The following is a 25,429-nucleotide window of genomic DNA, read 5'->3' as shown; positions in this document are numbered from 1 at the left end:
CTTTCATTTTATTCCACCCACACACTTGCACACCCAACTTAACTTCATTCCTTCTCCTCACTGTTCTCCCATTTGAACATCCTTCTTCTTCTTTTCAGCTAAAACACATTTTGCTTCTAAACAGGTAACAAATCACTTCTTTCCTCCAAGTCTTTAACTCACGCTGTCTTTGACCTAGAGGTAACTGTAATCTTTACCTTATTTTAGGCTACATTATACCCATTTTATACCATAGTCTATAAGATACAATTATACACTAACTCCTAAGTTTCTTGAAATTGATCTCCAGGTGCCATACAATGTAACATGATTGATCTACAATCATTCTAAAGGACTACTGTCGGCTTAAAATAGTCACCTCAAGCACTAAACATACCAAATGGTGCCAATGTTTAAAGCGTTTTTTTGATGCTCTTTTCTGAAAGTTTTAGGATCACATTCCTTTGATTATCCTTGGTGATGGGAAAACTAACAATTCAATCCAACAAATATTTATTAAGGGGCTTGCCATGTATTACATCCTGTGGCTAAATATAGGGTGGGGGAGAAGCAGAGAGTGAAGACAAAGATAAGGAAACTCCATGTCTGATCTCAAGGAGTTCACGTAGATGGCGATTTTTGAAGTTTTCAATTGTTTATTATAAAAGGTATACTTGGTAAATGCATCAAGTACAGAGAAAGCTAACGACTCAGAAGACAAAAAGGTCACATGGAAATGGGAAATAACTAAAAGCTTCAAAAAGCAAAGGTCACTACAAACGTGCTTTGAAGGGAAGGAGGTTTCACTGGGTAGTCTGGTGGATGAGAAGCAGGAGAGGCACATTCTTTTGCAAGGTGAAGGTGAAGTATGTTTAGAGAATGGTGAATAGACTCGTAGACTTTTTTTTTTTTAAAGCAGTCCAATATCATATTGTCTGTTTAAAATCTAATGTTTCCTTTTCCAACTTCAAATCCCTTCTTACCATCTTTGTAATCTTTTCTGAATCACCTAACCCCACAGGCTGTCCTCTCATCTTAACTTCAACCAAAGAAACACATTAAGGATTAATTACCAGTCTCCCTTCCTTCTACACATGGCTACAAATACCTTTTGCAAAGAAAGAGGATATACTTAACACAGAGCTGAATGAATAAAGACAATTTCCACCACCATTCGTTCACACAGTCATTCGTTTACCACGTAGGTATTTAATGGCCCATCTGGTAGTAGATCCTTCCTCTGAGGAAGAACAGATCCCTGCTCCCTAAGAATTCAAAGCAAACAAGATAAATACAGAAAACAGTAAGAAATAAAGAACAAAAACCAAAACCAAAAACGGTGACAGGCTGAAGTCAACTCTTTCCTTACAATCAGTACCTACACTGAAAGTCATTCAGACAAAAATTAAATGCAACATCAAATTGTTTACAAGTTGAAGCAATACTGCTATTCCTACGCATTACATCTTTGGGAGGGCAGTTTTAACTATTGCATAAAATATTGTGAAACTGTGAGGAGCATAGTAACAAAACAATAACAAAGTTCAGTATCCAAAGAAGAATGTTAAAAAAAAAAAAAAAAGTCTGAAGGTGGTAAATCTAAGGGGAATTATATTTTTTTGGCCTATTTTAGGAACACATATGGTAAAAAATACATTAAAAATTTTGTAGAGATACATGATTTACCAAATAATTTGAAACCCCAACTTCTACTGAAATTAAAGTTAATAATCCTCCTACTGAAAAAAGCAACTCCATTCCTAGAACTTGCTGGGCCCCTCTAGCTGTGCTAAATTTGTTTCTCTATACCAACTCACCTAAAAATAGCAAGAGCTGGAAATCAGATTTGCTTCCCTTATTAATGGGTGGAAGTGACAGACAACCACCAGCCATCAAAACAACTGAAACATAATCAATTTGTATTTAAGAGAGTGATTATTATATACTTTGTCTAATTTTCAAAATACAGAATTAAGCAATTTAAGTATGTTTTAATTATTACCAATTTGTCAAATATTAAAACATAGGCGTATCTATAAAGGTGATAGGCAGAAGTGATTAATAAATTAAAATTATCTAAGATGAGGATATTTAAGTTTAAATGAAGTAGCAAACTTTCCAAGTACCATGGACAAAGCTACCAGAAACAGGTGCATACAAATTATTAACATCAAATTGCTTTTGAGCTTGCTCTTTGAAACACTGTGCTATTACCATAAAAGAACTCTCTGATCTGTCATCCCTTACAAGCTCTAGATCCCTTAATGCAGTATTATTACCCACAAAACCTTAATAAATGGTAATTTTAAAAGAGCTAGATTTATCAGTACAGTAATATGTTTGAACCCTAATTTAATTTTGCACAAGTTCATACTGCTTTAGTACAGTATTAAAAACAATAAAATTAAGACATGGGAAGGAAAGTTATATTCCTTGAACTTAAACCAGCAAAAAGGTCATCCTCTTCATGACTTTACAAAGAAGTTTATTATATTTTATTTTTTAAAATTCTCCATTGCAAATAATAATAATCTTAGTACTAATACCATCTGGGTCATCTAAATGGAGATGTGGCTACTGTAAGTAAAGTACTATATCTATTAATAAAATAGAGGTAAATAATGCATAATTAATAGTGACATACATCATCAGGAAAGAAACCATTAAACCACCAAAAATCACTCTGATTTTGCCTCTCCTCTATATTTTGAAAACTAACTTGAAGAGTTCCAATGCCAATAAAGGAAAAACAAACAGTGGTCGTTCCAAGAACAATGTTTTGCCTCTGAAACTGCTGGCCTATGTGTGTACATCAGCATGCCATCTTTCCAGATTTAGAATGCTGCTGGAAATACCAACGTAAATGTTCTGTAAAACAGCTCATTTATTTAAGGCAAGAATTTCCAATAGGAAGAAAAATTAAGGGGATATGTGGTTAAGACAAAAAGTCACAGAACTCCTACCTGTTATAAATGCACTGTACTTAAAGTTACTCCCTGGATATCTACCCTAACTTTGTAATCTAAAAATTCATTCCTTGAAACTTAGGTAAAAACAAAATAAGTCCCCCTCTGGTACCTCTCTAACATATTCACAATGAAACACACACTCGAAATTAGCACAAATTCCTTAAATGCATGAATAAAAATAAGCAACTAATATATGGCATATCTCAAATGTATATTAATTTTATCGGAATATAAAAGCTACATTAATTTTTTTGGAGTCTGTTAGTTTAAAATATATAACTTATAATATAGCACAAAGTGCGTGTATGTGTATTACATACTTACAGATTCATTACTTTGAGAACTTTGCAATAAAACATTTCTTGGACAATGTGGATAGTAATAAATGGTAGAAAAAAAAAACTGGCCTAAAGCCCATTTGTTTTCCAAAGGGCAACACAACAGCAGCTTCACCAGTTGCTCAGAAGCCCCCCACAAACCAAGTTCCCTCATTCCATCTCCCCCAGGCATAAAGCAACAGAAAGAAAACAGAAACCTTTGTTGCAGTGTAAAACTGTAAAATCTTCCACCTTAAGTGAAAGACATGGCTTTATACTGTACCCAATAAAGTACAAACTAGTAATGTGTACCTTCATATGCTTTGTTTGCTTTTCTTAAAAAAAAAAAAAAAAAAAAAACCATAAATGAAAGAAGTTGAACAACACTACATACTACCTACCCATTTATATCAAGTACAAAAACAGGAAAAACTCATTTATGGTGTTAAAAGTTAGGATAGTGATTATCTTTGGGGTACTTAGAGGAGAGCACAGGAAGGCTTCTGGGGTGCTAGATATTCTATTTCTCATACAGGTACTGGTCACATGGATGTGTTTACTTAGTGGAAACCCACCATATTGTGCACTTATACTTCTGCCTTTTCTATGTTTTTGTTATACTTCTACAAAAAGACTTCATGAGGTCATACAAGGAAGAATTAGACCCCAGATCCTCTTCCCAGCTCCAGCAGAAGACAGTTTGTTCCCTGGAAGAAACTGAACCGGAGAGTCTCTGGCTCAAAGACCTCAGGCAGAGTAGAAAACACTGTTCTGAAAACAGGGAACAATTAAAAATCCACACACTATACCTTGAGATTCCAGCTGTCTTCCAATCACTCTGCCTCTGAATCTTGGCATGCATTGCCCACAGAGAAGACCAAAGGATTCCTCCAAGTAAAACTGACATGCCTTAGGCAAAAGATCCACAGATATTGTCTCTGGAAGTTCCCCCAGTGAAACCACGAGCTCACCCCTGATAGCCATGATAGGGAAGCTATATGGTGGAAAAGTCCTGCCCACATATCACGGTACCCAACTCACTTCAGTGACTTACCATTAAATAGGAACAGAGAGCAAAGAGCCACCAAATAGTTACCTTTCTAACACAACAGTCAGACACCTACACAAACAGGGGGGAAAAACAGTGCAAGAAGGACATAACTTTAATTTCCTCAGAAACAGAAGACATGCACCCATGAAAAAAAGATGAGAATGCTATTAAAATGCACACAAATTAAAAAAAAAACAAGAAAGAGCTATTGAAAAATAAAGACAGCAGAACTTCAGAAGGGTTAAGATAAAGTAGAGAACATCTGTCAAGAAATAGGGCATTAAGGCAAAGAGATAGGAAAATTACAGAATTAGAGGATAAAGAAGGAGGTCCCACCTAACTAACAGGAATTCAGGGGAAGACAAGAGAAAACCAAGATGGGGAAGAAAACGATCAAAAAACAGAATGGGAAAGTTTTCCAGAACTGAAGGACATAATTTTTTCAGATTGACTGTCCCTCATAATGGATGAAATTAAGAGTGCCATAAAAAGAAGATCCTAAAATCTTCTGGAGGTTGTTTAAAACAAACAAGTAAACAAAAGAGGAAAAAAGATCACCTACAAGGAGAGGAATCAGAATAGCATAACACTTTTTAATAGCAACTATAGCCCCTAGATCATAAGGGTACACTGGCTTCAAAATTCTAAGGGTACATGTTTTCCTACCTAGAAGCCAGCCAAGGTAACCATCCAAGTGGGAGAGAAAAATATTTTCAGATATGCAAAGTGTCTTATAAATTGGTCTCCCATGTCTCTTTTCTCAGGAAGGTATTCCATTAAAAAGAGGAAGTAAAGTAAGTCTTTCTTCAAGTTACTAGATGTCAGCAAACTCCAGGTCCAACACAGAGCAGATGAGAACCACCAGGAAAATGACAGAAGGTCATTTGAGGACGCCAGCTGTGCAGCAGGCTTACAGGGCAGGTAGCTACCCTAATTCTGGGAGGAAAGAAGTGTCCGAGAAAAAGGTGTCAAGAAGAATGTTAGAGTTCTGTCAGAAAACTTAGAAGACTAGAGAAAAAAAGTACACAAGTGAGAGATTACTCTCCAGTCAGCACAAGAGAGAAAATATAATCACTGCATTTAAGTGCCTTAAATGTGGCCCACAGCTCCACACTCACAATAAGGACAAACTGACAGGAATCCACTGAGGGAACAGGAGGAGCAGCAGTTTGTGCAGATGGTGTGACAATGTCAAAGAGTTAAATCTTCACCTTCCATACTAAGTCAATATATAATGTCCAATAACAAACAAAACAAAACAAAACAACAAAAAAAATAAAACCCACCAACCTAAAATAGCAATACATCCAGAGTCCTTTTGAAGGTGGAGGAAAATAGCAAAAAAGAGCCAAAAGACTCAAAAGTGGTTGGGGCAGGGCTGGGGTTTAAGGATGGGCTGGAGTTCCATGCACATATATCTTATTTTAAGTCTTGTTGTTTGTTAAGATTTTTTTAAAAATCTACATAGGATGTTATTCTGATGGAAAAAGAAGTTTAAATTTTAAACTATAAAACAAAACCAAGGAATGTACAAAATAGCAGACTTCTAAGAAAACGAGAGAGGGTGTATTAGAGCAGGAGAATGACACAAAGCTCCTGCCAGATCCAGGTGAGAGCAGAGAAGTGCTTCCTCCAACAGCTGGTGGAGAGGCCATATGCTGAGGGATGAGGAGCACAGGAGAAGGGGGAGAATTAAAAAGAAATTTACAGATGTAGGATCCACAGATACAGAAAGCCAATCAGAAAGCTCTGAAAGAACTAAAAAACAAGCAGGGCAATGTCCCAAATATCCTTTCACCTGGGTATTTATTTGTTTAGTTCACAAATGCTGGCTCTTTGGGAGCATCGTATTTCCTTATGGAATGAGAAGCATTTTGATTTTATGTCTAGGTTTTAAATTTTGAAATTAAAAAAAAATTTGAAATTATCATGTAACATGCAAATAGAGAAATACAAAAAAAAAATAATGATCATCCAAATATCCATTATTTAGCTTTTTCAAGTATTACTATTTGCCATATTTGCTTCTAATTTTTTTTTTTTAAATTTTTTTTTATTTATTTATGATAGTCACACAGAGAGAGAGAGAGAGGCAGAGACACAGGCAGAGGGAGAAGCAGGCTCCATGCACTGGGAGCCCGACGTGGGATTCGATCCCGGGTCTCCAGGATCGCGCCCTGGGTCAAAGGCAGGCGCCAAACCGCTGCGCCACCTAGGGATCCCTGCTTCTAATTTTTTTAAAGAAATAAATATGATGGATATGGTTGAAACCCTCTTCAGATCATTCCCCAATCTGACCCCCCTACACTGCCTCACAGCAGGTAACTATTAATCTGAATTTGACATTTATGTTCTCCATTCACTCATCTCTAAAATGAGAGCTTTGGTTTGAATGAATTCTAATGCCCCTTTGCTGATGTCTTAGTATTCAATATTAGGATATCAAGTTCTTGAAGTTCTGTAGTGGAAATGCAGAAGCCTGCACTGCTATCAGGCTTACAAGAGGCTATACAAGAGGCATCTGGGTGGCTCAGTTGACTGTCCTACTCTTGATTTTGGCTCAGGTCATGATCTTAGGGTCTTGGAATCAGAGCCTGTGTCAGGCTCAGAGCTCAGCAGGTAGTCTCCTTCAGATTCTCTCTCCCTCCTTCCCCACCCTCTTTTTTTCTCTCTCCCCTACTCTACTTTTGCGCTCTCTCTCAAATAAATGAACTAAACCTTTAAAAAAAATACACAAAAATATTTCAAAATCATTTTAAACTTCAAAAACAGACTGAAAAAAAAACCCAAAAAAACAAAAACAGACTGAATCATGATATAATTAATACTTAGGCAGAAAAATCATAGTAACTTTATTATGGTAGTGTCAGTAAAATTATTATTATCAACACATAGGGCACATAAAAACTGAAGTTCAAGGATTTCACTGTGGTTTCCTCTCATTGTACCCATTTGCTACAGGGAAAAAGTTGGGAAGTGCTTGAGTACAATATCCTTCTTGGAGTTCTTACTGCCTAAATAACCAAATAAGTGCAGCACCCAACGGTCTGTTTTCACCATATTCTTTTCTTCAGGTAATCACAGCAAAAATACTCTTTAAAATTACTTGTATGCAGCACAGGAAATACAGTCAATAATACTATAATAGTGTATAGTTTGTACAGTGGCAGAGGCTATCTTGTGGTGAGCATTTTGTAATTGTCAAATTACTACACTGTACACCTGAAACAAATCTATGTCAACTATATTTCAGTTAAAAATAAATCTAAAAATAGTAATTTGTAATGCTAGTTTTACTTAGAAATGTCCTTCACAATGTAACAAAGTTATTTGTATTACATCTTGACCCCTGAATACATCTTTTTTATTTTCTGGGATACAAAATGGGAAGTACACAAAAGCACCTCTGCTGTATACTAAAATATGATGGTTATCTCAAAGAAAACACTTGTATGATTATCTGAGCCGTGAGCCAAACTAGTCAATAATTCATGGAATATCACTTTTATGTGAAAGAACAACTGACATATTCATTATTCAGACTTGGGTATTTGGCAGACATTTTCTCTACAATGAAGTGAGAAGGTCATTTCAGGAAAAACAACTGACGGTATTTGTTGCCAAGGACAGCTTCCAAATGAAAATCAAAATTTTGGAAAACTTACTTCCACCGTGAACTTGAGAACTTCCCAATACTTAAAGATTTTTCTGATGAGATCAGTGGTGGTATTAACAACTGTGGTATCTTAAAATTGCACAATAAAATGCGTTAACATTTGGAATATCTCCATTATCTAATGAACCAGTATTTCCCAAATGACCAATAATTAATGCAGCAAAATGATGCATGGGCAAGGACCCAATCAAAGTGCAAGAAAGATCAACAGAAGCTAATGTAAAAGAATTTTTTAAGGTTTAACAACAGGGTTTTAGATTCAATGCTGGAATCAACATTTACGAAATGACCACTTGTCAAGTTTTGGTATAGTATCAAAGAAGACTATTCACATTTGTCTGAAAAGACCATTAGAACAGTCTCCTCTTTTCCAATTACACATAGCACAAACTTTATAATAAACACATACTGGGTTATTCTTCCTGAATATTAAAAACCATGAACACATAATCACGATGGTGTTACCATAGTTTAATCTCAGATCATTATCTGCCATTTAGAACAAATGAACAATTCATTGTTTATTTAAGAGTTACAGTCTTCTGAGGTTATAGTCTTATATATCTGCAACAAATATATAAGAGGCTTAATTTACCACAGAATCAAGAATGATTGTTGCTCTAAAAAGTAAATGAATATAGTAAATTCTTAAATCTGTTTTAGGTACATGCAAATAAAGTCCCTTCTCTCCAGTTATAAAGCAGACTGTTTTCATCTAACAGTTAACTCTTGAAACCTACACGCTAATCACCCAGATGATCTGGTATTAGTGGATTTAAACCTTAATTCTTAAACTGGTAGGGAAATGTTTTTTCACAGAAAAAAAAAATGTACTTTTTATAACTTTCAAAAGTAATAGTTTAATCTGTAGTTCAGAAGTAACAGATATCACACACAGATTCATTTGTAGATCAAGTGTTTTCAAGAGAAATCTTCTTCTTACATAAATCTATCCAGTTAATGAATATCATAAATCATTTATTTCAAAGGCAGGGACCTTGAAAAAAATTCAGATGGAATTGATAATATCCTTACTTTCATAAAATCCTATTACTCTGCCCTCTGAAAGAGAAAGTTACACGCTTTTTTAGCTTTTTAAGCCAGAATATTCAAGAAACAATCAGAAGCTACCCATTTCTGTATGCTCACCTTTGCAGTTCGTTGAGCCCCCTGGCAGTTGGCAGGCAGGGATTTTGCCTTAGGAAGTTTTGTTTTAAGTTGAGATGAGTGAGGTCTTGGCTGTAGAAGAGGTTGGCAGGCAGATGCTCCAGGCTACAACATGAGAGGTCCACTGAGCTAATGCGCTGTGATGCAACCTGGAGGGGGATAAAACCCAGCCTGATTTTAATACCCTCCATTTATCCTACAGATGCCCTCTATGGATGGAAATATAATGACCCCATTGAGAACACAGACATATTATACAAGTGCCACTAGTAGTCCAAATATAAACCAGTAGAGTATTTACTTACTATAGAATTGAGTCAGGTACCATAAAAGCGGAAAACAGTGTCCCTGCCTGGGAGGCACTTAGAGTAACCTGGTATAGGAGACAGGTTACAAAAAGCACAGATTATCCTATCAGGTTCAGTGATACCAGTAATCTCCTCCAACCGTGGGTTAAGTTCCTGAAAACATTCATGGTAAGAGAATTCAGAGCTAAATAATACAAGACTCTAGAATAAATACTGGGTTAAGAGATAGACACTAAGGTCTAGATGGAATCTATCAAAGCCCTTGAATATACAGATTTAAAACAGCACAAATAAAAGTAGTATCCATGGCCTTGTACACATCTTTAATAGTAATGGTAGCATATGATCAGATTCCATTGCCTGCTTGCTCTCAACTTCTCGGGTTATCTCTCGCACAAAGCTTCAGTGAGATGCTGACAAATTTATTGTGCTTTGCTTCATGCAAGTATTCTAAGGAAAATTTATTTTCTGTCTGATCATTTATCCACATAGTCAAAGCCTTCATGGTTGAATGACTTATTGTGGTGAGAGTCCCAGGGCCAAAGACCAACTAGCATGCTAGAGACAGAGCACTGGATGATCTGTATTTCTCAAATGCTTTCTCCCATATTTCAGGTCATGTGGTGCCACTTTATGCCTCTGTATGTGGCTTCAGTCCCTCTGACACACACCTTGGCTTCTCTCCTCAGAGAGGCCATGAGAATTCTATGGGAATTCTGTTCTAAGCTCTGGGTTGATTCTCCCTCATGCTCTTTATTTTTACCAAAGCTTTATGGTAGAAACATCACTCCTTAACTATGATCAATCTGATGTCCTCTTCTATTACCAAACTCCAGCTTTTTCTTTCCCAGTTACAGAAAGCAGTAGGGCATGGTCTTCAGGAGTGCGACTCTGGGGTCCATGTGCAACTTTACATTCCAGTTCCCCCAAGTAGGAGCTGAGAGAACCTGAACCAATCACAGAGCCCCCACAAGCTCCAGTTTTCACATCTGTGTAACAGGTGTAAGGGTGACATCTACAAGACGGCACAGAAACAGCATTCAATACACAGTGACTGCTAGTACTATCGCTATTAGTATTAGCAGTACTGCCAAATAGAATGATTCACATCTTACATCTACTGAAATCCAAATTCTCCTGACACTAAAAAGGTATTCAGAAGTAAATTTGCATAAAAACTATTCTGCTGATAGCATATTTGAGGTTAGAAGGAAATTACTGTGCACATATAGAGCTAAGGGGAGAGTGGGGTAAAAACAGCTTGGCAGGGCTCAATTCAAAAGACTTTACAGAGCAAGTCTGAGTTTGCTTAGCAACCATATCTTTTCTTGAATTTTCACTATTAAAAAAGAAAAAGAAGAAATTGTTTACCACAGAAGAAAGGAAGGAAGGGAGGGAGGGAGGGAATCCCAAATAGGGCCAAATCACCCACATACACCAAAAGATGTGAGAAGAGCCTTGAGGAATGTAATGTGCCTGAAAGGCAGGTGCAAACACTCACAGGAACCTGTTCACAGGAAGCGCGGGTGCACAGATGTTGAGCACACAATGGTGTGCCAGGCCTTCTATCTCCTACAGTACAACAGTAAACAAGGCAGCACAGTCTCCACCCTGAGTGAACACACTTCAAGAGAAGGAGAGAGGACTTAAGGTACTACATAATAATGGTTACAATAATCAGAAGTACAAGGACACAGAGTATGATCTAGGAAGTCAAGGAAGGCTTCCCAGAGGACCTAATGTTCAAGCTCAAACTTAAAACTCAAGTGGAAATCTGTGTTTTTGTCTACCTCAAATCCTTTTTCCATATATTCCTATAGCAATCCTTCCAACACCTGAGATCCCAAGAACAAAGCATGCTGACCCTCTGGCCATAGGGGTAGGCATATTCTCCAGGCTTCAGCAACCAGAATACCCCATCTACTGAACCCACAGACTGATCCAACAGGTACTAATAAGCTAGGCTAACCAGAGGCCTTCTCTGAGATTTATATATTGTGAAGCCAGGAGAGAGGGAGAAAACACAAACACACAAGACTCCATATAACATGTATAAATAGTTATGAAGCAGTAACTATTAACTGCATAAACCATACATTGGTCACACGCCAAATTAACGATAGTGACTGCTTCTAGATGGATAAGGAAGGAAAAGGAAATAGGAACGAGAAGATAGGAGATTTGGAATTTATCTGTAATGATTATTTCCTTATAAGAGGACAGTGGAAGATATGAAGAACTATGGGAACACATTAACAACTGGGGAAGACAAGTACATGGAAACTGTAATATTATTCTTTGTGCTCTTCTGTGTGTTTAATTTTTAAAAAAGTGTAATTTCAATGAAAATTTCAGTTAAAGAAGAAAATGGATGAGAGTAGCCTTCTGGCTTTCCTTGCATTCAGTGTTCTACTAGGTGGTACACCAGGGACAACAACTCTTCCAAGGACCCCCTTAAACCCACTGTAGTGCACTGAATCATGGCCCCAAAAAGGATTTGATATAGACAAAACCACAGATTTCCACATCCTAATCCCTGGAGTCTATAAATATTATCTTACATGGCAAGAGTGAATATTACCTTATATGACAAGAAGCATTTCTTAAGGATCTTGAGAGAAGGTGCTCATCCTGGATTATGCAGGTGGGCCCTAAGTATGATTATGTGTATCCTTATTAAGGGAGAGGCAGAAGGAGTTTAAGGGAGACACAGAAGAAGAGAAGTCTATGTGACCACATGAGGGCAGAGACCAGAGAAATACAGGCCACCAGCTAAAGAATGTTTAGAGCCACCAGAAGCTGGAAGAGGCAAGGAATGGATTCTCCCCTAGAACCTTCTGAGGGGTATGGTCGTGCCAACACTTTGATTTTGGACTTCTGCATAAAGTTCTGTTGTTTTAAAGTCACCAAGGTTTTGTTAATTTGTTTGTTTTCTTTTTTTTTATTGATTTATGATAGTCACACAAAGAGAGAGAGAGAGAGGCAGAGACATAGGCAGAGGGAGAAGCAGGCTCCATGCACCGGGAGCCCGACGTGGGATTCGATCCCGGGTCTCCAGGATCGCGCCCTGGGCCAAAGGCAGGCACCAAACCGCTGCGCCACCCAGGGATCCCGGTTTTGTTAATTTGTAAACTAATATACCACTTCATAATTTTTCCGGAGTACTTTTCATTTTCATTCACTCAACATGTTTATTGAATACCTACTATGCGCCAGTTACTGATCTTGGTAAGTACTTGGTATGCTTCAGTGAACAAAATTAAGATACTTGCCTCCATTAAACTTAGATATCATACATAAGTAAATTATATGTTAAAAACTGGCAAACACTATGGAAAAAATAGAGCAAGGAAAAGGGGGTCAGGATTGTTGGAACTGTGGGTAGGTTATATTTAAATAGGTTGGTCAGGGTGGGCTCCCCTGAAAAGGTGACATTTAGACACTAAGGATATGAAGAAGACACTGAACTGATGTGTCTAGAGGAACACTCCAGGCAGAGGAAGTAGCAAGTGTACAGGCCCTAGAAAGGGGTGTGCCTGGCACGTTCAAGGAACATCATGGAGACCATAAGGTAAGGGGATCTGTAATGAGATCAGAAAGGTAAGGGGTAGGGGTGCACAGGGTGCACAGCAGATCTGGCAGGGCCTTTTAGATCACTGCAAACACTCTGGCTTTTAATGTGAACAAAATGGGAAGCATGGAAAGGCTCTGAAAATCTCTGTCTCTAGACTGTAAGCTCCATAAGGTCAGGGATTTTTGCCTATTTTGTTCACTAATTATACCCCCTGCTCAGTACTTGATGACCCTCGAAAAAGTATTTGCCAGAAGAATGGCCACTGGACTACTTTACAGCCCTTTCTTTCTCACCAGCTTGCATCTGACCCACCTAGTATATTCTTTCACACAGAGACTACTTTCAAGAGGACAAATACTATTTTGATGGAAGCATCACACTAAATACTCTCTTTGAACAACTGAAAGATAATGATTAAATGTCAAGTGGTATTTGATTCCTTTCCTCGTTCTGGACCGCGAGCTGTTGCTGCTGGAAACAGGGAAGAAACCACATTAACAAGGATACAATGAGAAAGAGCAGGGGCGGGGCGGGGGGGGGGGGAGGAGTCGTGGCAGAGCTACAACAGCTACAGCAAGAGCAGAAATGCTGGCAGCAGGGCAGAAAGCTGCTAAGGTGGCCACAAAAGCTACCATGAGTTGCACCGCTACCCAGTCCCTGTGACAAAGGGAGCCTGAAGCACTTCCACCCAGACCAGCCTGGGCACCTAAGGATACGCCTCAAAGAGGTTTTGCTCAAATCCCAAATGAAAAAACTAGCAGCTGGACTGCCCAAAGAAGCTGTGACCCACATACATAGCACCTATTAAAACTAAGATCCTTCACAGGAAAGACCTAAATAAGTAATAAAAATAAATCAAAAAGCCACCTAGCTACACCTCAGGGCAAGTAGTCTTTTATTACTCTAACTTTTTTTTTTTAAAGTAGTAGGAATAACAATAATTCCAGCTAACATTTAGGGGGTGCTTCACTTGTGGAAGGCCCTCTTCCAACCGCTTTAGCCATCATATTTAATTTTCACAACAACTCAGTGTAGCAATGACTTATCCCCATTTCAAAGATGAAGGGTAAGCTGAGTCACAGGGCACATCCATGGTCACACAGTTCAAGCACAGCAGAACCTGAGTTTGCAGAAGGGCTTGTACTTATAACTTCTGTGACAAAATAATAACAGAACCCCTTAGGCCACAGCAAAGATGATCAGATGTCATCCCTAGGATGAGCTTAAGGCTCAGGAAGGCAGTACAGAAGACCGTCCCCCTTGAGAAAAGCAGAAAGTACCTGCTGCCTACAGACTCCAGGGAAGGGTGAAGCCCCAGGGGGGCACCGTTCCTTGACATCATGGACTCTGCCCAGTCCTGTCTACACTGCTTGTCCTCCTGGGCAGCGGTGATGCCACCTGGTAAGCACCGAATTGAATCTTAAAAGGTTACAGGACAAGTTTTAAAAGTTATAGAAAGTTGGGGGAAAAGTAAAAGAAAAAAGCACGTGCAGAAACTGCCTCAACTCTTTGTTATAGGAAGGACCTCACAGTTAGAATATGCAATCCTTTTGGCAAAAGCTACTGTACACCTATTATACTTCCCAACATCAAGACAGCGGAAGACCAAAGTTGAAACCCAAGCAACTTGACGTGCAGGAGAAAGAGCACAGTCTTAACAATCAGGGTGTACAAACAACTCTATCACTTCCTAGCCATGTGGCTCTGGATAAGTCACTCCATCCATCTATCCTTCTGCTCCCTCAACACTAAAGTGGAATAGACAGTACCTACCCTTTGAATTTACCAAGCTGCTGTAAATAATATTCTCATTTAAAAAAAAAAATCAGGAGAGGCTCTGCAGACGCAGTATCCCTTGACCAGCATCCACAGCTGCATGCAGTACAAACTTGTAACACAAAAAGGATGATAGCAGAGACAACTGCTCTCGCCACCTTGAGCAGTTACACAGATAAAGCTCAATCAAAGGCAGAACATGAACTACACATGAAGGGATTCAAGTGTTAGAAGATCAGTTCAATATAACTGTGATAGGGAAATTAGTGCTAGTCTGGATTAACAGCAAAACTTCTTTTGAAGGCTTTAAGAGTTGGTGAACTAATCACCAACCTACATGTAGGTTCATGGAGGGGAAATCCCATTCCGGAAGACACATAAAAGTGACATGAATTCTAGTCACCTTCTCAGGTTGTCTTTTTTCCAAATTACTTGTAAATATGTGTGTGTGGTGGGGGGTAGAGGGAGTTCACTTGGATCTCAAAATATCTCCCCCAAAGAACACTATGGGGTAAAATATAAAAATTATAATATGAACATCAACAAACTTTTCAGACTACCTACTGGGCTTCCAGATATTTCTAACATGCTACTCAGCTCAACACTTTGCTCAGTTGTTTCTTGGCAAGCTTTTAGGACACTTATGTCAAAACTAGTCTCTACTTTGAGTCTAGCTGAGTTGCATTTCTAACCCAAAAATATCTCTATCCTAACTTATCCTTGGTATGCTTTTGAAATTATCATCTTCTCCTACAACAGAACTGTCCTCCACATTATTCCCATTACTCCTGATGTTCACTTTGTGGGCAATCATCTTTTATTAGCAAGGGAAAGCTTAGAAAAACATTCAAGTGATTTTTTTTGTTGTTGTTGCTACCACTATATTTTAATGAAGTGGCATTTATCCTTATTATGTGCCAAAGATGCTCAAAAATTAAGCAAAATGACCCTGAAAGGCTTGGTCAAAGCAGCTGAAATAGCACGAGTAATTCTGCTTGTGTAAAGCAAAAGACTGCTGTTCACCAGTATAATGAGTCATTAATTACTCTGGCCTAACCTTCAGTGGCTTGGGAAATTATGCCCTGGCTACAGGGATAGTCTCTGGGGAGTTTACTCGACTTCTATAAAAAATTCTTAACCTCTTAACTGACCTAGTTTTAATTCTCACCTCCTAAAAAATGTTTTGGGAAGGCATGAGGTAGAAGAATATGAATTTAGAAGAATGTTTATTAATCTTTTAGCTAAGCATTCTAGCAACTTATTTTCAACTTCATCTTATCAAGTTTTTTAATACCTTCTAAATGAAGTTTCCAATTTTAATAAAATTAAAATTAACACTGCCTTATAACATGTGATCATTTTCTTTAAAAAAAAATTCTATACATTTCTACAAGAATACTTTCAATTGACCCCAGACCTTTTTGCAATGACATCTCTCTTGATCCTGTACTAACATTACCATTTTATAAAATCTGTTTAACAGATGAAGAAAACTTTAGTATAAAATTAATTACAGGGATCCCTGGGTGGCGCAGCGGTTTGGCGCCTGCCTTTGGCCCAGGGCGCGATCCTGGAGACCCGGGATCGAATCCCACGTCAGCTCCCGGTGCATGGAGCCTGCTTCTCCCTCTGCCTGTGTCTCTGCCTCTCTCTCTCTCTGTATGACTATCGTAAATAAATAAATAAATAAAAATAAAATAAAATAAAATTAATTACAATATATACATGAATAGGAGCCACTAATTAATAATTAATTGGTAATCATTAATAATTAGTAATTACTATACTTAATAGGAGCAAAGCAAGGTGCCGATTTTGTTAGAACACTGTTAAAGCATCAGGCTATAACAATATAGAAAAAAACAATACTGAGAAATTTAGAATAAGAGCACCACCTAAGCATCCAGGTCTCTCTTTGCCAAGGGAATGGATGGGGATGAGTGAATCTTTCAACACATGTTTATCATTTGCCTCAGTGAACCAGGCACTATACTTGGTCCTGGAGAGACACATTCTATGTCTTCAAAAGCTTGGTCTCTTGAGACACAGATACCTAAACAACAGTCATTCAAGAAGGTACACCAATGGTGTGATGAGAGCACACAGAGCAGAGAACACAAATCTCAGGGCAATGCTGTGACAATTCCAGCACCTACATTCCTCTCCCTTAACAGAATGGGCAGGTATTCCCAGGCACCTGGGCAGAGACTTGCACATCTCCACCAAGAGCAGACACAACTGTGGTATTTGTCCAGGGAGCTCCTTGCATGGCCTCAACTGGAAATGCAGACCCGGCACCACCTTTCTTGGCAGAAGCAACAGTGAGAAACTCCAAGGAGATGGCACCACCAGCCTCCCAGAATCACTCCTGTGTTGCTCTGGCAGTTATCTCCCCTCCAGACACACAAACCCCATTGTGTTTCTGAGTAACAACAGAAAAACAGAGCTTGGCTTGGGTGGAGATCAAATCTGAACTCAGAGTTCCTTCCTCATTTCCTTATTGGCAAACTGGGTGTAAACAGTCCCTTTAGACAGTGGCCACCTGAGAAAGTGGCATCTCCCTGACATGGGGAAGGGGAAAGATAGCCAACCACAAAAAAAAAAAAAACCTGAATTCTAACTTTCTGGTAAAAGAAGTGATATAAATGTATACTTAAAAGATTCTACTATTAGAAATAAGGTACTTGGCTTTGTATTTTAAGCTCTAAATCTAATATACAAGGTCCAGTATTTTAGATATACAGAGGTCACTGATATTTTTCTAATTATTCCACGATTCCTTATTTTATAAAATTATAAATCAAACCAGTGGGTAGAAGAACTCTTCAGAGCAGCTGCAGGAAATGCAATACTCTGAGTTACAAATATTGAGATTTTTCAAGATAAGCATATATATAATGGAAACTAAACTCTTAAGTGTATATATATATATATATATATATATATATATAGGACATATATATAAGGATATGTAAATATATATTTACATTGGTCTAAATACTCAGATTAAAATAACTTAACTCTATAATATTAACATGGCTAGATACAAAGATGTGATTGATCATATATGTTAAGTTCATGATATGGCAATACTTGACAAGTTTTTGAAGACTTAGGCAACAGCAGCCTGTCCCCTCAACAAGAAAATCAATTTATTAATGATTATCAATTTAATCTGCCTCAGATGACTCAGAAAGCATCTCAGATTTCTTAACCATGTCTTGGTCATCATTTAAGAAGATCGATGACGCTCCTGTCCCTAGCAGCATATCCCACACAACTGACTGTGACAAACCACCTTTTATTCTATCACTGAGCTGCCTGGATTCTGCTGACAACTGTATATATGAAGTACTTCCCTTTGACATTTTCAGTAAATTTCAGTTGTTACTTGAGTCTTGGTTTGTTTTGTCCCCTCAGGCCACTGTAAAACATCAGAAGTACAATTAAAGAAAAAAAGAGCAAGGTAGCAGAACTTCTTTTTTTTTTTTTTTTTTTTGGTAGCAGAACTTCTTGCATAAAACAGTGCTGGATACCGTATACCATAGAGTGCCCTCATCTGCAAAATGGAGATGTGACAGTATCTCTTCCAGAGTGACTACTATCTTCTGTTGTAAAGCCTGAGGTCGTAGAGTTGTAATGAGTACCTACCTCACAAGGCTGCTATAAAGCACCTAGAAGTGTGCTTGGTACATAGAAAAGATACCAAAACATTTAGTTATTTCTATTGGCATTATTGTGGTCACTACTAGATCAATTCAAGGGCTAAGTAACTTTGTTAACAAAATATATCAATGAGTTGGGGATTAAAAACAAAAGCTCTTTTTATTTTGGTGTTGACCTTATGAATGAATAACTAATTCACTTTGGATACAATGTGTGAAGAAAGGAAGATGATGGTGCTCCCCAGCTGGTATCTGTAAGTATGCGTATCAATAAACCAGGTAACACCCGAAAGGAAGCTGAAGAAGGGATCTGGGAGCCATGTGACAGAGAGACTTGTCGGAACTACCAAGGATGCTCCTCCTGATAACAGACTGTCAAGGGGTGAGGGATGGCAGAGAAATCATGGTAACTTCCATATTCAGAAGTTACCAACGGGGGAAGAAGTAGAATTAGCTCATGTTATACCAGAGAGCAAAACTGGATCAACAGGTTGAAGCCACAGGATACAGACTTCAGCTCACTGGTAAGGAAGAACTGTCTGGGCAGACACTACAGGTGTCTGAAACACTAGAGACAGTTTTTAGGAGGGAAGGAAGTCTGGGACTCCAGAAAGTCCTTTTTGAATCTTGAATTTGAAGTCTCTAAACTAAAAGCACTGATCATGGCTACAATTTAAGGTTAAACTAAAGAAATTTCAAAGAAAATGCCAAATAATTGTTAAGATAATTATTCCAGAAAACTACACTAGGTAATACTACCTTTTTGGTGACTACGTGACAAGGGCCCTTTCCAATCTTAAAATAATACGTTGTAACTTTAAGCACAGCTGTAAGCCCCTCACTTGAAAAGGTGAATGAATTTTATTAAAAGTAATAACAATATACAGATAAATCCCACATGAGGAGCACATCTCTTCCGTTTGCTGAGATCCTAATCTAGAAGTGGAGTCTGGAAGAGTGCCCAGCATAAAGAAAGGGCGGAATTAGTCTTCTCCTTTCCCTCCCCATGTCTCTCGGGGCAACTCTGAAGTAACACCAACAAAGCTGCAGAAGAACAGGGAGGGGGTGACAGACCTGAGGAGGGAAGACGGAGACACAGGGGATGAGTTTAACCCAATAAATGTACAAGCCAGCAGTTTCACAAAAGTATGACTCTTTTGTTAGGGTATGGGAAGCAAATGTATTTTTTTTTTACTTGTATAAAACTGGATTATAAAACTTTGGAGAAAATTAAATGGCTTTAAACTGAAATGACTCAGAATTCAAGGAAAAAACCCTTCTTTAGGAATATGTTAACTAGGATTTCAGAACCAATAGCTGCCACAGGAAAAAAAGAACAGACAGGATTAGCAATGTGGAAATAAGATGAAGCATAATTATAACCACAAAGAGATCATTTTAAGTATTTTTACTAACTTAATCAGTTTTATGTATTACAAAAACAAAACTTAATGCAATCCAAAATATTTCATCTTTAGCTTAAATTCAAAGAATTCCTAAGTTCCCTAATTTCATAAACTGTTGCTCATATCTATAATAAGAAAAGATTGCATACCATGAATTTCTATATAACGAATCCATTACTATGCTGTAAAGTAAGTTATAATAAACAAATTTCCCCCAGGAAATGACATGGAACTAGCAGGAAACAATCTAGACTGGCCAGTACTTTTTTTACTTTATCTAGCTTCTATTTTTGTTTTCTTTCTCATGCTGCTCAGACATCTGTGATATGACTATGTTTTCACATTTTACCCAGCTGTGCCTTTGTACATACTTTACATCTCTCCTTGAAATGCTCTTCCCCTCATCCTTGTGGTGAACTCCTATTCATCCTTCAGAATTCAATTTGCCCATTACTTCTTTGAAGTCTTCCTGTACCCAAATAGCTCATATACTGGATTTCCAATTTTCTTCTCACATCTTCACTACAGCTTTGGTATAAGAGCAATCTCCTTGGGATGGGGTGATGTATTATAAGCTAAATCCTTGTCACTTGCTTCACTTAAGATTCTACCACAGACCTGCTAGACTGTCCCTGCTCAAATGGCCCTTACTTCTCTCCCTAAAAAATGGGTATAAAATGTTAAGTGAGGGTTTCCATCAAAACAAATCAAAACAAAACATAAAACGCCTGGACTTCTTAGCAGAAACATACTGAGAGTAAAGCCTCTTACCATTATAATCCCAATGTTAGCACAATCCCTAAAAGACAGGTTTCAAATCATGCTGACAAAAAGCAGCATACTCCCTAATCTACATGCCAAACTAAGAAGCAAACAATGTGTAAAAGATGACTAAGTAATCTTACAGGATTCCTTGCAACTATTTCTAATGACACAAATCTGTGTGTTGGAAACCTTAATCTTATTACATTAGAATGACTGGACTCAAGTATTAGTGAAGTATTCTTTGAGTGAAATCTAGACAATAAAACACTTTTAAAGCACCTGAAAGCAAAAGTTCATTTGTGATTGACCATATACTTTGTTCTTATTTAAATAGTGATATCTATTCACTATTTCGTGTGATCTTTAATTCAGCATGAAATGTGGCCCTAACTTGCCTACACTATGCACAGTAAGAGTGAACCCAATATATCCAGGCAACCAAAGTTCACTGCAGTGACTTAAAGAAACAAAACAAAACAAAACAAAACACAAGAGGCCTAGAATTAAGATACTACAGTTAATACTGGAAGAAAGATAGGACAGAGTGCCACTATGATGACCACAGCCACTGGAAACTGCCAACATGTACACCACTGATCAACACAGATAGAGACGCGTGCACAAGCTATGCTCCTAATGGGGTGTGAATTTGTAATGATGGGCCATAGAACATATACCTGTAACACAACTGGTCAGTGTTGAAGATTATAGAAGCTAGGTCACAGGTATATGGTTGTTACTCTACTATTATATCCACTACTAAATATTTGACATTTTCCATAATACAAAATTAAAAACACATCCATGCATAATACCCAGTGATCTTAAATCTTCCTTGAAATAAAGAAACAAACTTTAAAGTGGGACAATACAGTGCTGTAGAAGTAACTAAGGCTTAATAAAAAATTAAGTATGCTTAGGCTATAGATTTCCATAAATAATAACTGAAGAGAGTTCACAGGATTAATCAATGCCTGAAGCTAATGCACTCCAACAAGTGGGCCACAAAGATGGATATAAAGGTCAGCATTTCTTAGAATGTCATTCGTGTGTTTGACAGGAGATCTTCTGCAGTTCCTATTTTCTCCTGCCCCCAACCTTCCTCCCACCATTTGGAAAACACACTAAATACATGGGTCTGTGTTGAGCAAACAGAGCCCTTTTTTACACTGCATACACTGGGATGTTTACTGGATTTTTAAAGCATGTCATGCATTAATATTTTAGGGATGACTTTATAATCAATATCGTAATCCTCCCAAGGGAGCTGTTTACTTCCATTCACAGTATCTACCACTAACACCCACCCAAAACAAAAACTCCAAAGAGACTGCCTTGTGTATTATTTTTGCAAGCAATACTAAGTCCTAGGAATAAATTTAAAGAAAAATAAGTATATAAAGACCTATCTTGGTAGAACATATCTAACTTTTTATAAATTTTCCCATAATCTGGGATCCCTGGGTGGCGCAGCGGTTTGGCGCCTGCCTTTGGCCCGGGGCGCGATCCTGGAGACCCGGGATCGAATCCCACGTCGGGCTCCTGGTGCATGGAGCCTGCTTCTCCCTCTGCCTGTGTCTCTGCCTCTCTCTCTGTGTGACTATCATAAATAAATAAAAATTAAAAAAAAAATTTTCCCATAATCAAATGAAACAAATTAGAAGATTAACACTTCTCTTTTAGCTACGATCCAGAAGCATAAAAATAAAGGATTTTCCTTTTATATTAATTATCTCATTCATTTTAATTTAAAAATCATTGGAATTGGTTCTTTTTGTCCTACTCAGTCTGAGGTGGAGATGGTCATTAAAAATCAGAAACTCAGATATTTCTTTCTGTTGTTTTACTTTCAGATCCTTATCAAAATGAATCTCATTTAAACATTAGGATGGTATGACATATGAATATATATACACACACACAATGGAAAACTACTCAGCCATCAAAAAAAATATGAAATCTTGTCATTTGCAACAATGTGGATGGAACTAGAGGGTATCATGCTAAACGAAATTAGTTAATCAGAGAAAGACAATTGTATGATTTAATTCAGATGTGGAATTTAAGAAACAAAACAGAGGGCAACCCTCTTGTGTCCCCCTCCCCCCTCCCAAGCTTGGTACTATCACTTTGCTATTGCTCAATAAACCTTGCTTTGCTGCCCACCAAGAAAGAAAGAAAAGAAAGAAAAGAAAGAAAAGAAAGAAAGAAAGAAAGAAAGAAAGAAAGAAAGAAAGAAAGAAAGAAAGAAAGAAAGAAAAGAAAAGAAAAGAAAAGAAAAGAAACGAAAAGAAAAGAAAAGAAAAAGAAACAAAACAGAGGATCATAGGGGAAGAGAGGAAAAAATAAAAAATGACAAAAAAATCAGAAGAAGGAGAAAATCCGAGAGGGAGACAAACCATAAGAGACTCTTAACTACAGGAAACAAACTGAGGGTCACTGGAGAGGAGGAGCTGGAGGGATGAGGTAAGTGGGTGATAGGCATTAAGGAGGGCACATGATATAATTAGCACTGGGTGTTATTATTATTTTAGATTTTATTTATTTATTTGAGAGAGAGAAGCAGACTCCCTGCTGAGCAGAGGGCCTGACACAGGGCTGATCCCAGGGTCCTGAGATCATGACCTAAGTCGAAGGCAGACACTTAAGCAACTGAGCCCCCCACGAGCCCCAGCACTGGGTTTTATAGAAGACTGATGAATCATTAACCTCTACTTCTGAAACCAATAATACATTATATATTAATTGAATTTAAATTTTAAAAAGATGAAAAGATACCACAAAAAAGGAGAAAAAACCATTAGGATATAAAGACAATCCATTCTGTGAATGTTGTGTTAAAAAGAAAATCTCCACAGTAACCCTGAATGACTATACTGTATAACTTCCTAATGCCTAAGACATGAGGAAGAAGAGGACAACGGAAAGGGAAATTGGAAGTCCAAGTGGCTTATGAGAATCAGCTCTGGCCACTCCAAATTTCCCATAAGCACATACTCCCCAATGGATCCAGCTTCTCATCCTCCTTTTTCTAGTAGCCCCAACTTACTCACCCAGGATGCTGGATTAAAGAAAAAGAGATTGTCACAGGACTACCCTGAATAAACGAAGTTTAAAGAAGAGCATGGCTGTTTTATAAGTGATTCACATCCAAACAGGGGGTTCTCATATGGATTTCTTCTATAATATCTAACCTCTTCAACCAGACCCTTACAACCAGTTTCTCCTTTAATTCACTAACCATAACATCTTCTAAAAAACTTTTGAAATGTGTATCTGGTTTTTAAGAATAGAGAGAGGAAAGACACTGTTATCTAAAATATGCATTTAGTAAGATGTTCTGCCCTCTATCCCTGATCCCTGACTTTTCAGGAAGAAATCGTTCTCCCCAACGTCTGACATCTCTAATTATGTTACCCCAAAAGGCCGCTATGTTAGGAATAGCAAAAGGTCCTTTGTTCAGATAAACCAAGCATATGTCTTTATCTGCTTAAAATAAACATAAAAACAGATAATGCTTTAAAAAGATCATTTGGCCAATCAGTGATTAACAGCAGGAATGATGGCCATAAAATTATTTTATTTATGTATTTATTTACTCGGTCATTCTCAAACACACACACGCATACACCGTTAGAACCTCTTTGTGCCAGTTATAAGTCTATCATGCATATTTGACAAGCCCTAGGAGGTAAGAACTATTACTATTCCCTTTACCAAATGAAAAGGTCTAAAACTTAGAAGCTTCGACAGTGTCAGGGCCAGTGAATGGTAGGATCTATGTCTGCCTTAGTTTAAAACCTGAACTCTCTACTCTCATACATTTGGTTTCTCCAAACATTCAGAGCCTTTCTGAAGGAAAGGAGGTTAAGGTTCTAATCAAATACATTCTCACTAATAGCAGCCAGCTACTAGTTAACTAATTATTAATTCTAGTAATTTAAGGTAATTAGTTTAAATTCCCTCCTGGAAGCACCCACCCACACCTGTGTGAAATGTAAGCTGCAGTCTTGTATACATATATGCGTGTGAATGATCTTATGCATATAGCTACATTACACGTTAAATACTTTCTAATGGCAATACAATAATCAGGGGAAGAGGAAACTCACACCAACACTCCTCCACCTGCCACCATCACCTTCTCTTGTGTCACTTCTCTCCCTAGCCCCCACCTTCTCCTACTGAGTGGCCTGGTGCATGAATCTGCCTGTGGTTTGAATAGTCAGAGAGAGAGAGAGGCCTGTTCCAGATCCACTATCCTACTAGACCATGGAGACGTCATATTCGCAAACTAGCAGCATCGAAAAGTACTAACCACGCTAACACTTGACATTTACAATCACCAGCAGCAAGTTAGAAATAAACAATTTCCATAACCCATTAAAGAGGCATTTCATAATCTACCTCTTCTGCCTCTCTAGAAATAAACTCTTTGAAGTTAAAAACTATTTTGCCATTGTTTAAAGGTGCCAATATAAAAAGTCTAATTAGTGCTATGGTTTCTGACTGAGGCTACAATTTACCTACTCATTCAAAGCAAGAACCTAGAAGCCATTTTTTATTCTGACCTTTTCCTCATGCTTGATATGTAATTATCAGTAATCCTGTCACTCAATCTTCAAAACACATCCCAAAACACATCTATCCACCTCTCTCCATTTCTCCTCTCACTTCTTGCCTGGAATATACCAAAGAGCCTCCTGCCAGTCTGACCCTCCTGCTTCTCTTCTTGTCCTCCGCACAATAGTAATGTCAGATCATGTAACTTTCTGG

The 25,429-nt window shown here is 37.9% G+C and overlaps 1 protein-coding gene across 1 annotated transcript in view; it reads right to left on the bottom strand.

Moving 5' to 3' along the window:
• The window catches only part of LOC129495517 (PH domain leucine-rich repeat-containing protein phosphatase 1-like), a 209,174-nt gene that overhangs the window by 70,216 nt on the left and 113,529 nt on the right, over window positions 1–25,429 (bottom strand). Inside the window, exon 4 of the mRNA XM_055303106.1 lies at window positions 9,142–9,308. Within this exon, the coding sequence (XP_055159081.1) occupies window positions 9,142–9,308 (167 nt within the window). The remainder of the gene's footprint in view (window positions 1–9,141; window positions 9,309–25,429) is intronic.

The sequence above is a fragment of the Nyctereutes procyonoides genome, unplaced genomic scaffold (assembly GCF_905146905.1).
Source record: "Nyctereutes procyonoides isolate TBG_1078 unplaced genomic scaffold, NYPRO_anot_genome, whole genome shotgun sequence".
NCBI lineage: Eukaryota > Metazoa > Chordata > Mammalia > Carnivora > Canidae > Nyctereutes > Nyctereutes procyonoides.
Note: the sequence above shows the minus strand (reverse complement) of the source record. Positions and strands in the feature narration are given on the sequence as shown.